The sequence below is a fragment of the Bos grunniens genome, chromosome 21, assembly GCF_055505025.1.
Source record: "Bos grunniens cultivar Pamir isolate PY7600 chromosome 21, Bosgru_T2T1.0, whole genome shotgun sequence".
Classification (NCBI taxonomy): Eukaryota; Metazoa; Chordata; class Mammalia; order Artiodactyla; family Bovidae; genus Bos; species Bos grunniens.
This window is the reverse complement of record NC_141185.1, coordinates 70274809-70290062: the sequence shown is the minus strand read 5'-3', so window position 1 is coordinate 70290062 and position 15254 is coordinate 70274809. Positions and strand designations below refer to the sequence as shown.

General features: G+C 48.5%; 1 protein-coding gene and 1 pseudogene across 6 annotated transcripts in view; both read right to left on the bottom strand.

The window, feature by feature from the left end:
* LOC147349945 (ankyrin repeat domain-containing protein 26-like) overlaps positions 1 to 15254 on the bottom strand; it is a 510210-nt pseudogene that overhangs the window by 117466 nt on the left and 377490 nt on the right.
* LOC147349960 (liprin-alpha-1-like) overlaps positions 1 to 15254 on the bottom strand; it is a 41347-nt gene that overhangs the window by 14812 nt on the left and 11281 nt on the right. The window contains exons 3-5 of one of the 6 annotated variants that reach the window (XM_086365420.1): positions 11132 to 11386; positions 8857 to 9077; positions 4590 to 4669 (exon numbers count right to left, since the gene is read on the bottom strand). The exons of 1 other annotated variant lie outside the window; for it this stretch is intronic. Coding sequence is in view for 1 of the 5 variants with exons in the window: in XM_086365419.1 (XP_086221545.1) it covers positions 8857 to 8922 (66 nt within the window). In the remaining 4 variants the exon portion in view is untranslated. Of the gene's footprint in view, positions 1 to 9; positions 245 to 4589; positions 4670 to 8856; positions 9078 to 11131; positions 11387 to 11433; positions 13156 to 15254 lie in introns of those variants that run through there. 4 more of the 6 variants (XM_086365419.1, XM_086365421.1, XM_086365422.1 and 1 more) reach the window with 4 other exon arrangements.

Sequence of the window (15254 nt, the reverse complement as noted above, 5' to 3'; positions counted from 1 at the left end):
CAGGCCCACCTGCCATCATTCCTGCTCCGCTCCAGCGAACCAGCTGCGTATGGGTTAACCCCCATCAGCCCGGTCAGCACGTCCTCTCTGTTCTCTTGCCTTCCAATAGCACAAGAGGAACCAGCAGATTCCTCCTCCAGGGCTCCCTGCAGCACCCACTGTGGGTCTCTGAAAGCTCCCTGGGAGTGGCCTCTACGGTCCCCTCCCGCCTGGTCTCTAGCTCTCTGCCAGCAGGCGGTGGATGTGTCCCAACCTGCAGGGCAGCTCCCGGGGGTTCGAGGAACCCTTGTTACTAAGCCCTCTCCCCTCCTGGCCCTCCCCCATGCCCGCCCCAGCATGTCTCTCCCTGGGCTCCAGGCCCTGCCCTCCCTGGGGTTATTCCTCAGTCCCTTGCACCCCTTCTCAATCTTGGAATGCAGGGTGCCCCACAGCTCTACCCTTGCAGCCCATCTCTCTCCACTGGCACCCGCCTGGTGACTTTACTGTGCTCGTGGCTTTAAATGCCGTCTGTATGCCCACAACCCCAAGTCCACCCTGAGCTGAGTGAGTCCTCTCCCGGATGCAGGCCAGAACACTCAGCTGCTCTCCTGACATGTTCCCTGGGACACCCCATGGGCTCATCCACCTCAACAGGGCTGAGGCCCGGCTCTTAGCTCCCCGTCCCGGCAGCCCTCCTCACCTCAGGAAACAGGCTCTGGCCTCAAGCTGCTCAGGCCTGAGCCCAGGCTCCTCCCTGATGTGGCCCACTCTCTCCCTTGTCCCTGCTGGTTGACACGACCCTTTTTCTATCTCTAAGTGGGTACTTCTCTTCCTGCCTCCGGGTCTCTGGTTCAAGGTCACCCTCCTGGTGTCACCTTGCTGGCCACCCCACACACAATCGTCCCTTCCTCCTTGGACAACTCGGGCACTCTGGTCTCCTTTCCCTGCTCATTATTGTTCCACAGGCTGTGTGGGTTTAAAAAGGGGTCCACAAATTCGTCCATCCTCCTCCCTTCAAGAGGCAGAAGGGGCAATTCCTGCTCAGCCCCTGAGCGAGGCAGGACTTCGAAGCTCACTCTCGCAAACAGAAGTGAAGGTGTGCGGCTTCGAGACCAGGGTGCAAAATGCCCCGGGCTAAACCCCAGGCTTTCGCTCTCAGAGGGTGTTCTGAGGAAAGCCAGGCCATGGGAAAGCCACAGGGCAGGGACCTGGGCCTGTCCCCAGCAGCCAGGTGAGTCTGAAAGCCTGACATTCAGCCCTGGGGGGCCTTCCCGTGTCTGTGCCCTCAGGAGGCCCTGAACCAGGCCCGCCTGCTACAATGCACAGGCACTGTGGACTGTGAGCTGCTCCCTGGGAAGTCACTAAGCTTTGCAACGATTTGTTACATAGCAGTGGATAAAGAACACACACGGTTTTTAATTCACTGCTGGAGTCCTACTTCTGACCATGTCTGGCCCAAACTAACTGCTCACTGAATATGGAAGGTCAAAACACAGACATGTATGAACAAATACATGCCATGAATGAGGTGAACATATAAAGGCACTTAAACTTCCAATGAGAATTCTTCTCACTATAAGCTGATGGATATGTGTATCCATTTACTCGTAAGATGATTTCAAAACTGTGCTAATTAGTACCATGCTGGGCCTCACAGTAGGCCACAAGTTATCCAAATTGGTTATTTTAAGAAAAAAAAAAAAGCATGCCTTCAAAGTAAACTCTTAGCCAGAAAAAGGAAAATGGGAAGACATAAAGTGACCTATCAGCGCTTTGTTCCAAACCCATCTCAGGACCACAGTGTGAGGGGGCAGGTGCCTCACAAGGTGCCCACCAGAGACAGGAAGGGGGCGGCAGGGTCCTTGCCTCTGACAGCTCATCGTGCAGCGCTGCCAGCTAGCCTTTCTGGAGGCATCGCAGCACTGCCCCATCTCCTGAGTAGTCTGCCAGCTGGTCTGCCACAGGGAACCTGAGGTCCGGGGCACTACCCAAGAGGGGTCGGCTGAAACACACGGTAAACAGCAGTGCTGTTAGAAGAAAAGAGAGCTTACTCTGTCAGTCGAGCAATAGCCTGTCCATTTGGAAGATCGGCAATTTCACAGCAAATGGGCCCCCGGGAGGGCACTGCCCTCCTGGCTCCAACAGCAACAGGCCGCCTGCTGCTCTGCAGACACTCAGGGCTCATCCCCAGCAGCTGGAAAACTCCCATATGTGGGGAAGGCAGTGCTGACATGAGGGTGTGGAGCTGACTAGGACAGGATCAGCTGTCTGGGGCTGGGGCGTCCAGGGTCCCCCTGGAGCCCACTCTCACGTCCCAGGGCGGGGCCTGTACCTGCTCTGCTTCCCCTTGGCACCCGAGCTCCCCTTCGGCCCGGACCTGCTCTGACCTCCCTGTCCCATGTGAAGTCCGTGGATCACAATCACCGGTCTGCCTGGAACACTGTCTGCACCGCTCTCATTGTTTTTAAAGGTGTCGCAGACAACCTGCAGCAGAAAGGCCTCGGACCCACAGCTCGGAGCTGAGCACCACTGGTGTCTCCCATTAAAACAGAGGTGAGCGTGTCACTGGACTCTGGGCTGAACTAGGCCCAGCACAGATGCTCAGGCCCTGAGCACTAAGACCTGGGCCTGCAGGTACCAGGAGCTCACTCAGCAGGGGCCTGCTGAGAGGCAGGGCAGCCCCGCCTTGACTGTGAGCCACCTGCACTGCAGGACTGCCCGGGCTCTGCTCAGTCTTGTCCCTGGGAAGAGGGTGGTGCCTTCACGTGCAGGAGTCCCTAAACCTGGGAGACAGGGCCCTCTTCCGAGGATAGAACACCCCATACGTCTGCAGAGTGGCCAGGGCCAACCACCAGCTCAGCCTGCTCGGGGTCACACGCTGCTCTGCTCGACGGTTTTGCGAAGAACACTGTGTTGCACAGGAAATGGAAGTCTGGAATCTCCCGGAGCCACACCTGTCTTCCCTCCTGTCTCCTCTCCCTCCTGACAGAACTGCTCCCTTCTCTGCTCCACTTCCACCCAAAGGCCTGGGGCCAGAACACACTTGGGAACTAGGTAGGGGGTAGGACACAGTCCCACTGTGGACTGCAGACCCTCGAGGGTCCTCTGAGGGCCACAGAGGCCTCCAGGTTGTGTCGCCCCCAACCATCACCTCCCAGTCCCCTTGCGGGGTGCAGCCTCCATCTCTTTCCCCCTCGTCACCTGAAGCTCTATCCCCCGGGAGAAGGTCTCAGAGATAAGGTGACCAATTCCTCTGGGAGGCCCCACCAAATATGCCGTGCCTGCCCTGCCTGTGAGGAAGGTTTTCAGTCCCCACTCCCTTTCTCCTGAGCCAGCATAGTGCCCCCCACCCAGCCCACAGTGCCCGCAAGCCCCACTCCAAAACCCCACCTGTGCTGCTAAGTCACTGCCGTGACCCCTCGAGAGCTGCCTCCTGGAGACACCTCTCCCTCGCACAAGCCACTGCGGCCCACTGTCTTCAGAGCACAGTGGGCCCTCCTGCCCCGCGGCTGCTTCCTCTTCTCGTCTCTTACACTCACTGACACACGGTGGACTGGTGACCAGGCCCCAGGCTTCTCCATCTGAGCCCCCCAACCATGCCAGGCCTTGGGTCCTGGCACCAGGGCCCTCCTTATTACCCCAAAACCCCCAAGAGCAGGAGGCCATGTCCACCTCCTCTTTCTCCACTGTCTACACAGTCTGCCTCACACTTACCTTGTCCACCCCGGGAGCAGGGGTTCCCCACTTCTGACAGCACCAGCCTCTCACCTTGGGGGAGCTCTACCAGCAAGTCCAGCCATGTCCCCTGTCCGTTCTGCAGGGCACCTGCTCTCCTTGAACTCCACCCACTGTGGTTTTGGACTCCACCTGCCAATTTCTGGCTCTGCCTTTGTCTCAAATGATATCCCCTTACTCTAGAAGAAGGCTGGGTTGGGTCCCTGGACTGTGAGGATCCCCTAAGTACCCAAACACAGAAATATGCGTATGGGCTCCAAACTGTCTCCTAAGTCAGGCTTCAAGCAGTAGTCGATTTCCTACAGATGAATGAATGTCACCAGTTAAGCACTTAATGACCTTTGCTAAAGTTTCTCTCTCACTTGTGACCATTTTCCCTGAAGAAACATTTAAATACTTAATGAGAATTACCACCCCTAGAACAATGAGTAAGAAAAAATCAGGATGCTCAGTAATCTGCTCGCCTCATTCACAAGCCAGGTGATTCCTCCCACTGCAGTCAACAGCAAGTCATGTCTCAGTCTCCACTCACATAAAAAAGACTACAGGTCATTAACCTTCTGCGACTCTTCAGAAACATCAGTGTCACAGTCTGTCAGGCCTCTCACATGAATACGCCCAAATATCAACTGGTCGCCCCCACACTTCCAAATATCTGCCTGTGGTTTTGAGTGTTGTCAATACTGTGACTACCACTCCATGGTACCAAGTGTGACCCTAAGGAATGATGCTTGTCTCTTCCCTCTCGCTGGCCACGAAGCTACAGGCTCCTTATGTGCGACCATGAGCAACACCCAGTCTTACTGTCCACACATCAGACAGGCCCTTGTCACACTCGACAGCGCTGAGGGGAGCTGCCCGGGGAAGCAGCTTACCCATAGTGGAAGGGAGCCCCTCGCACTCTCGTCTGGTCCAGTTCGGCTCTCAGGGTTTCCAGGTTTACAATCAGCTGGTCCTAAGAAACAGCGAATGACACAGCCTGCACCGCTTGCTTTCCTGATGTAAAATGACTTGCACCAAAATGTGCAGAACAGGTTACATGAGTAGGTATCAACTCCAAACATTTTAAATCTGAGAAAATGTTCTCTAAGAGTCCCTAGAAAATATAAACACTCAGAACAATATTCACCCATAAACCATAATGAGGAGGAAGTTCCATCTCAGGTGTAGAAAAGGTTTCTCTGGAGGAAACATGGCAAGCCATTAATAAAGATGAAGTCTGTAGAGAGAAGCTGGGCTTCAGGCGGGGGTTCAGGTCAGGGGGACAAGACTCACTCTATTGTCCTCACTCCTCTCATTGCTTTAAACGGTCTCCATGGAGCTCACCTGCATTCCTGGGCATTCCTCACATTCATTCCTCTATAGCCCACTTCACTTCCTCATGGGGTAAAACAAGTCAAACGGGCCAAGTTTCCGAGTCACTTGACTCAACCTGGCAGCTCTGTGCTGTCAGCCATGGCAATCACTCGCCTTGTGCAGCCCCTGAGCACGTGAGACAGGCTGGTGCAACACTCGATGTGGAAATCACACAGAAGATTTCAAGACTCGCAGTGAAAGAAGGATGTCAAGTAGCCCGTTGGGTTTAGGAAATTTTAGATTGTGTAGGTGGCTCATATTACCTTTCTGACGCACAGCACAGTCCACGTGAAAGGCTCACGCTTTGTCTCAGCTTTCGGGTGATCCCAGAAAGGACTACTCAGAATTCTGAACCACACATAATGGCCACACACTCTAAATTCAACTATAATGCAAATACATTCAGTGTTCAAAACCGGAAGTGCTATACGTGTTACAGCAGTGGATTACCATAAGGAAAATGTAACTCGACTTCTGCTAAGCATCTGCTCAAACTCATGTCCATTGAGTTGGTGATGCCATCCAACCATCTCATCCTCTGTCATCCACTCTCTTCCTGCCTTCAATGTTTCCCAGCATCAGGGTCTTTTCCAATATGAAAATTCATATTAAAAAACTGGAAATAATTACCTCAAGCATTTTTCAAATGTAATAACAAAGTTGGCAAGGCTGTGTTTTATAAAATAAGCATCAATTTCAAGGTTTAAAAAGCTGTTTTAGAACCTACTGTATAAAAAAAAATGGAGACAAGACAGAAGAATGATCTATTTGAGATTGGCTTTGTGTTAAAAATTGCTGAGACCAATTGACGGGTCATGGGTATTTATTATACTACTCCATCCACTTTTGTTCATGTTTGAAATTTTCCATTGTAATACATTTAAAAACAGTTTATTTTCTGTTAGAACAGAGTCTTCTCCAGCAACACAATTCAAAAGCATCAGTTCTTCAGGGCTCAGCCTTCTTTATGGTCCAATTCTCACACCCATCCGTGACTACTGGAAAAACCATAGCTTTGACTATATGGATCTTTGTTGGCAAAGTGATGTCTCTACTTTTCAATATGCTGTCTATGTTTGTCATAGCTTTCCAAGGAGCAAGCATTTTTTAATGTCATGGCTGCAGTCACCGTCTGCAGTGATTTTGAGCCCAAGGAAAGAAAACCTGTCACAGCTTCCACAATAAGGCATCAGCATTCAAAGATTTTTAAAGCAAAACAAAAGTTGACTTTGAATTGGCTTAATCATAATCAGCATCCTGATCTCAACTGCCTCTGAACAGCAGTTCTGAAAGTAAGGAAGAGCACCCCTGATCGGGAGCCATTGAGCTCTCTGCCTAAGCACGGAGGGCGCCTCACCACAGGTCTCACAATGGGAGTCAGAACCACTGCCCCCTGGGAGCCCGTCTTTGAGGCTCTGCAGTCCAGGCCCAAGAACACAGGCATAGTGGGGACAGTACTGACACATGAGGCTGGACCTGGGATTCCCCACTCCATTTTCTGAATGGTCTGTATCACCGTGTGGCCAACCTTTCCGGGAAACCTCTCTCAGGACTCGGTGATGCGAGCCTCCACCATCACCCTTTCCTGACACGCCTTCTGTCAAAGCACAACTACGGTTCTCGTCCTGCCTAGGAGCAGCCATCCTACACACACAGTGTCTGGACCAGCAGTTTTGCATGTGGGACTCCAGTGCCACGTCCGAGGCAAGCAGGCTCCACACCTGGGCGCCATGCCTTCAATTTCATGGGCCCTGGGCTGGCACCCCCAGGTTTGTCTAAGGGGCAGTCATGAGGTCCACCTGTATCCCAAGCAGCTTCCGGACTGGCTGGTCAGAGCAACAAGCAGCCTCTTTGAACGTGGGGACGCCCTGGCCCCTGCCCACCGCCTATGGGTGACCACCTCTGGCCCTGCTCCCAAGGAGGTGGGTGCCCAGATCAGCAGATGGGGCCACACATGCACACACTCGGCAGCAAAGAAGGGAGCAGCGGAGAAAGGCAGCGCTGGCCCCCACCCAAGCCGTGTCTCCTGCCCAGACGCCGCCTCCCGTCAGCACAGGCACCCGCTGCAGCTCCTTGTTCTTCTCCTCCAGTTGGGCCTCCATCTGGCACAGCCTATTCTCGATGCTGCCATGACTCTCTCCCTCTTGTCGGCCAAGAACAGCATCAGCTCCGCTTGCAACGACCCTGACGGCACGCGGGCTGTGATCACAGGGGCGGCAAGAGGACCATGCTCTGTGTGGACCACAGGCCCCAGGTTCGTGGGGGGCATGCCCACATGCCTACTCACGCAGCCTGTGCAGCTTTGTGTGTGACGCGTGGCTCACAGAGGGTGCTGGTGACCGGCTCATGAGAGGAGACATGCTCCCCCCTGCCCCGGGCCCCGCAAACGCGGCTGCTGCACCCACTCCTCGGACTGCCTGTGGCAAGCCAGCGCAGGCAGCAGGCAGCCCCAAGTGCGGGACACGCGAGGCACACATTCTACCTTCCTAAGCTGGGAAGGAAGTTAGAACCATTTAGCCTCCTTAGTGGCAGAGCTTCCGGAAGACAAAAGGTCGGACTACAAGGCCAACCGTTGACGAACAGCAGAGATGCCAGGAGGGAGGAGAAACCAAGCCTGGAGAGGAAGATCACAGGCTGAAGGGCGCCCCCTGGCGGTTGTTAGTGACCCTGCTCTGGGAGGGTCTGTGAGCACCCGACACCGCCTGCCACCCACCAACGGTCGGCCCCTCAGCTGCTCACTGAGCTCCGGGCAATGCTCCCAATAGCCACGCCAGCACAACCCCGGCCCAACTCTCCATCCCCAGCCAGTGCCCACCGGCAATGTGGGGCAACACTTTCCCACCAGAAGGACAGGGTGGCGGACTGGCTGGCTGGCTGGCAGTGGGGACGATTCCCGTAGCAGTGCCACATCCCCGGGATGTTTCTCATAAATCATGAGCCCCCACAGACACGACCGCCAGAAACATCATGATTCCACATGGTCACACAGCTTGGGCCTGAGGATCTGAGGGTGAGCAAACACCACTCGACTTGTCTGACTGCTGGTATCACTGTCACATCCCTTCAAGGAGCGGAACCTCAGAAAACTAGAGAAGATGGCCAGGCAAGCTGCCTCAGCAGAGCCCACACAGCATGCTCCCATCTCTCTGAGAGAACGGGCTCCACAGATGTCACCAGACTGTCTGAGGGAATCAGGAGGAAATTTCAGCATTCAACAGGCAGGTGGAAGCGGGGATGAACTGGGAGACTGGGGTTGACATATATACAGTACTGATACTACACATAAAGTCAATGAATAAGGACCTAGTGTACAGCACAGGGAAGTCTACTCAGTGCTCTGTGGTGAAGTAAATGGGCAGGAAATCTAAAAGAGAGGCAGATAGATAGATAGATAGATAGATAGATATATGACTGATTGACTTTGCTGTACATTAGAAATTGACATAGCAGTGTAAAGCCACTATACACCAATAAATGAATGAATGGATGAATGAATTTTTACAAAAGGAGCACAGTGGGCCCCCTAGAACTTGTGGAAATGAGGAGTCCACACCCAGGGTGCAGCACAGCACCAGGGCTGCCCTCATGTTGGTCCACTGCCAATGGACTGCCTGGACCAGGCCTCTTGTACTCCAGAGACCTCGACACAGAGGTGGGGAGGCAGCCAGTTGTGGTCTCTCCAGTGCTCTGCTCTTACTCACGCAGCCATCCCAAGGCTGAGATCCCCGGGAGAACAAGAAACCCACATTCCACCTCAGGACAACAGACACGACCGCCGTCACTCACTTCACGGATGTCCCACTGCAGTTTCGTGTTCACGTCCTCAGACTTGAGGAGATCCTTCCTGGCCATGTCCAGGTCCTCCTCCAGCTCTGTAACGTGGAAAGAGAGGGCTGCCAGGCGCTCCTTCAACTGGCTCTCCTCCTGTGACTGCTTGTCTATGACTTCCTGAGTGCAATCACCTTAGTCAGGTCTTCCTCGTGGCTTAGAGAGCCGTAGGAGGGTCTCTAAGGGGGAAAGGAAGCCTTAGCCTTGTTTTGAGAGGGAAGGAACACAGCACTTCCAGGCAATCGGTGAAGTCAAAACAAGGCACTAAGTGTACAAATCCAGGATGGATGGGTGGCTGGTACCTTCTCGTCCAGGGGATTGTGGTGCTCAAACAGCAATTTCAGTGCCCTGAGCACCTCCACCTCTCTGGTCATGCTAGCTGGGGACTGTGCCTGCTGCTTGCCTGCCATAATCTGGAGGGATGGCACGTACCAGGTAACCAGTAACCCCAGGTGCACCAACAGCAGCTTCAGGGCAGGGCCAAAGGAACACTTTCAACCTCATGCTTGACTTCAGGGCCGATAACTCCTTTCAGACTCACACTACAGCTGGAAACACGCTACGGCACGTTGGAGTCCTGCCAGTTCAGTCTAAAGTTAAGAGTGGACTTCCCCAGTGGCCCAGTAGTTAAGACTCCACCCTTCTGCAGGGGTCATGGGTTTTAATCCCTGATTGGGGAACGAACATCCCACACAAAGTGTAGCATGGACAAAAATGTAAGTTGAGAACTCCCCTCTCAAATGTACTAAAATTACATTAGCTCTCATCATAAATTTGAAGTAACGTATGAGAACCACGAACTGATCCACCCTGGTCTTCTCAGTGGGAAGATGTGAAGAATGACTTGAAAATCAGACAGAGTTTAAAGATAGCAACACGGAGGCTAGTGGTGACCCACATGGGGCAAATGTCAACACGTGAGAATCCCCGTACTGACCCTGGTTTTGCTTCTTTCCGCTTTCAGTTCAGTAATTTCTTCTTCTTTTTTAAGAAGCTGCTCCCTGCGTATTTTGAGTTTTACACTAGGAGTTGGAAACTCCTAGAAAACAGTTAAATGAGAAACTAAATGCAAACTTAAATTAAAAAGAGAGTGAGACTGTGAAGACTGACCCTGTCAAGTCTCTCCAGGCTCCACACAAAGGATCTCCTTGCCCCTCCAGAGAAGAGGGGGTCCACTGATCCCAAGACCACACAGACCACCACAACTCAGACTGGCCTTTGGCCTCCACCTTGACCTGGCAGGCACGTGGCAGCGGAGAACCCGGAATCCAAGCCTGCCTTCTAAGACCCAGGGATGTCTGAGAAGCTTTCCAAAACATAAACCTAACAACAAAGTGGATAAAGAGATTCTTAAATGACACACAGACCAATGACCTAGAGCCACTGGGGAGAGCGAAGAATAAAGGGAAGGTCTACAAGGCCACCAAGCTTTGGAGTGTTCCTCTGGGAGAAAGGCAGGTGGCACCCCAAGGCCATCTGTTAGCCTGACTCCACTGAAGCCACCCAGTCATTCAGTCAACTGGTTAAAATGTTAAATTTATGTTATATGTATTTTACCACAATTTACATGCACGTGGGGCCATCCACATGGTGAACTTGCTCAAGCTGAACCACATGGAGTCTTTCGTTCTTCTATTTTTCTTTGCAGAAATATAAAGATCCTGGACTACGTATCCCCTACTACATACTGAGTGTCCAGCACCCAGAACAGTGCCTAGCACTTGTAAGAGGCATGTAGTAGACATGTGAAACTATTACGGTGTATGTCATACACGTAAGCAGTAGGTACCCACCATTAAAATACTGGACACATTGCTCTGTGGTTTGTAAGATGGGAGACATTAACGGGCTTAGCCTTTCTACTTCAAGGACTGACTCTCTAGCTCGATCCTCATGCCCCAGAGACTCCTCCAGCCAGTGTATTCTTTCTTTGGAAGAAGGGAGACGTTAAGGGGCTTAGCCTTTCTGCTTCAAGGACTGACTTGATAGCTCAGTCCACATGCCCCCGTGACTCCTCCAGCCAGTGTTTCCCTTCTTGTGGGGCCCCTGCCCATCCTCCATGCAGCACCTGCACAACCTCTTACAAGGTAAACTGCTGGGGTCGATCCTGCCCACTAAGGCCAAAATGCCCTGGCCAGCAGGGCCCACAACTATGCTAACAAAATGAAACACAACCCCAGCGCTTCACTGGGTGAGGGCCAATCCGACGGGCGTAGTCCCTGGCTGCTCTCACCTTGTTGAAGTCCTTTAATGGATTGGAACCTGGTGGTCTAGAGTCGATGATAAGAAGGTAAAGGAGAGAGAGAGGCTGATATTCCTTGATTTATGCAGCAAGCCAATAAAGCCCCTGAGATGGGACTTGCTCTGTTCACAGAGGCCTCAGGTGCCTTCTCGATGGAGTGAAGATGGAGAGCACCTTCTCGAGAGGGTCTTAGAAGCCCGGGTAGGAAAGTGTACTCAGAGAGCCTCTGCACTCCAAGGGATCAGCCTAAAAATGAGAGAGAGAGAGAGAGAGAAATACATGGGGACCAGAGCTCTGATGGAGCAAAGGTGTTTTAATCAACATGGTGTGGGCATATATACTGTCTTACAAGGTAGTTATTCTCAGCAATGATAAAGATTAAAATTCCAGACTTACAAAACATAGGTGATCCATATTAAAGGGAGAGAGAGTTGTATACAATCAATTTTACCGTATGGTTCACAGGAAGGAAGAGGGTACTTATCACCGTATAGAAAAACTAATGAAGGAAATGCCTGGATTCTTTAGCCCATGGGAGAGGCTTGCCTCTCCTCTTCAGGAATTAAAAAGGAGCAGAGAATTCCTGACAGTTCCAAAACAGCACACAGGAAGCCTCCTGTTAAATGCTTCCTGACAATTCCCTCTATTTTATTATATATTTTTTTTAAAAAAAGGTCTTGACCAAATGAGTTTGGTGAGTATTAACCAACCTTATAGAAAGGCGATGGTAAACAACAAATATAATTATCAAGACAATCACCAAAGCTACAGTTCCAGACCCGATACTGTGGGTAATACTTTGAAACCATCCTCGTGGGTCTAACCCAGGTAATTTGTTCAGCTAAAGTTTCCAAATTAGGGGCAGAGGGCAGATTTTTAGAAAAAGTTTTAAAGATTTTCTTTTATAGTAATTGTACATTCAGAGAGGCATTATCATGTATATTTTTTAAATGAAATTTGATTTGTTCCCAGTTGTAGGCACTATGATTGGAGTGAACAGGAATAACACAAAATTGAGTAGCTTAAAGAAATAGAGGAGTTAATACAAGTATATAGTTTGCAATTAAAACAAGTTACAGAACGTAAAAGTCTTATTAAATTGTAAATTTTCTACGGCTATAACAAAAGGAAGTGGGACATAGGTCTGTATAAAATATGACTGATTGTAGGGAAAGAAATAGTTACTATGACGACTGGTCCCTATGAAATGTCCGGTCCAAGTTCCAAGTTCTTCTGTGCTCTGATGCTCACATCAAGTTTCCAAATGGCCCATTGGTCAGGCCCACTCTGTTTATCGAGGACGATCTTAGGAGGAGGTGGGGCTAATCCACGGTCAAGCCACTCAAGAAGTCCTTTGTTATAGTAATGTTCCACTGTAGTGTCAGTGACCTTCCATATCACACACAGTGTTGTTAATATCATCTAAGCAGTCAGATAACCACATACCATGGGGTCCCCAATCAACAACTGTATGATTAGCCACAAACATTGATTTTCTTGATTTGGTTTGACATTTGTCCCAAGGAATGGGAGTATAAGTAAAGTTTTTATAAGTAAAGCCTTTGCATAAAGTTCTTTGTTCTCTCCCTAACTCTTTCCCTAAAGTTTCAGTAGTATAAACATGGTTTACAGACAAAGATAGGGCAGTAAATAATCCAAGCAGCATCTGAAAGTCTTCTTTTGGAGGCAGGACGAAAGCCCAAATTTGTCAGCCCAAATTTGTCGGCTAACATTTATGCACAATTTTGCTGGGCCCGTGCACAAGGGAAGGACTTCATAGCCTAAAGAAATATTAATGAGTTTTCTTTCCTGCCCAGGGTGTGAGGGCCCTTTCATGTACTAGGGAGAAAGCATATGTATAGGGTCATTAGTTGAAATGATTGGTTCTCTCTCCATCCATTCGACCCCCTGTAATAGAGGGGGGTTGGGTGTTAGTCTGAGCTTGAGCAGGGGGAGGTACAGGCCAAAAGACTGCGCATTGCCAGAAGAATGTATTCAGGACTCGGAGGCAACCCCTGTTGAGAGACCAAAATTTCAGCTTGATTAGTAGGGTTTTTATTTGTCTCCAAGTGAGGAGATCATCGGGGTGATGCCTCCGAGGGCAGTGCTTTCTGGAGATCTTTGGAGCAGACATAGCCCGTATTGGAATTTCTTCTTCCTGGGGTTCTTGTTTCATCTCCATTTTGAATGCCGGGGGCCCCCTTGGGTCGAATCTTAAGAAGAGGTTAAAGAATTTAAAACAAATAAAGCTGTATTAACAATAGTTATAGGTTTAGAAAATATGTTAGAACCTAGTAAAGTCTGCTTTAGATAAGGAAGACAGTAGTGTACCTGTGTATTCCCCTTTTAAAAATTTTTTTATTTGTAACTTTAGTGTGTGATGTGTTTGTTTTGACTATGTCTTGTGTCTGTGGATTATAAGGAATACCTGTAATATGTATTTATTGATAGGTATTACAATTTTATGAGGATCGGAGCCAATTAGAGTTTTAGTTCTAATTCTTCCATTGATAATGATTAGAGCAATTAAATCAAGGTTGGGTGTAAGTGATTTTATTTCCATAAAACGGGTATAGATCCATTTTACTGGGCGTTCTTGTTGGGCAATAAGTCATGTGGGAGAATGAGAGGGGAGTATAAACAATTCTAGAGGTAAATCTATTTTGATATGAGTAAGAAATTGTTTTTGTAATTTATTTTGCACCAAACAGTTCTTCTCGTGCCTCTTGAGAAAGTGAATGAGGGCTATTTAAGTCAGGATCTCCTTTTAAAGTACTAAATAGGTTATTCAGTTGATAATTAGCAGTGCCTAAAGAAGGTCTAATCCAATTAATATCACCTAAGAGCTTTTGAAAATCATTTAAGGTTGATAATTTATCAGCACGGATCTGAGTTAGTTGGGGAGTAATGCGTTGCCTATTAACAACGAACCCCAAGTAATAGTAAGGTGTAGAGGTTTGAATTTTTTCAGGGACAATGATTAATCTAGAGGTTTTAAAGCATAGTTGAGCTATATCAAACATGTGTTCAGTGTTTAAGATAGATGGAGCCGAAAACAATATATCATCCATATAGTGAATAACAAGAAAGTTAGGAAATTGCTTTCTCACAGGCTCAAGGATTTTGGCTACGTAGTATTGACACATGGTGGGAGAATTCATCATCTCTTGTGGCAGTACAGTCTATTGGTACTGTTTAGGAGGTCTAATGTGATTAGGATAAGAAAGAGAGAAAGCGAATCTCTCTTGGTCTAAAGGGTGTAAAGGTATATTAAAAAAGCAATCTTGTCCTGCTTGCAATGCACCCATAGGTTTCATAGACGCACTAACTTTTCTAAGGTCTGTTAGCAGACACCATTTGTTAAATTTTTTTTTTTTTTAATGACAAAAATAGGAGTTCCAAGGAGAACAAGATTCTTCAATATGTTTTAATTCTAGTTGTGCATCTATAAGTTCCTTAGCTGCCTGTAATTTCTCTTTCGTGAGAGGCCATTGCTCTGTCCAAATAGGCTCGTCATTCTTCCAAGTTATCTTAATAATTATATTGTTTGTTAAATGAGCAGTGGTCCCCAGGGAAAATGTGGAATGTATATCTGAGTATGTCATATCTTACATCTTTTTATTAAAAGCATATATCTCACTTTTCCTTAGCAACTATGAAGTGTCTTGTATATTAGCATTTTATAGATTGGTGAATATATCAATATATTATACATTATAAAATATATTTATTAAGTTTAAAATCTCTTTAGTTTTTCTGTAAGAAAAACTTTTTGTAAGAGGAAGTTAATGTTTAGTAATTAATGTTTTAAAATCTTATTTTATTTGGAACTGACCTAGCTATTTAATAAACTTTTATTATTTAGTTTAGTACAACTCTAGAAATTTAAGTTATTCCAATCCTGAGACTATTTTAGATTATAATAAGATTATAATAATAGATTATTCTATTAAAAATATAATTACTTTTAATAGAGTTTATCTAAAAGTTTTTATCTCATTTATATATATATATATATATAAAGAGTTACCTTTTTGTTGACAAATTTAGTTTACCTTAAACCTAGGCATAATAAAAGTATTATACAATGCTGATGACTTAAGACATGTCTTAA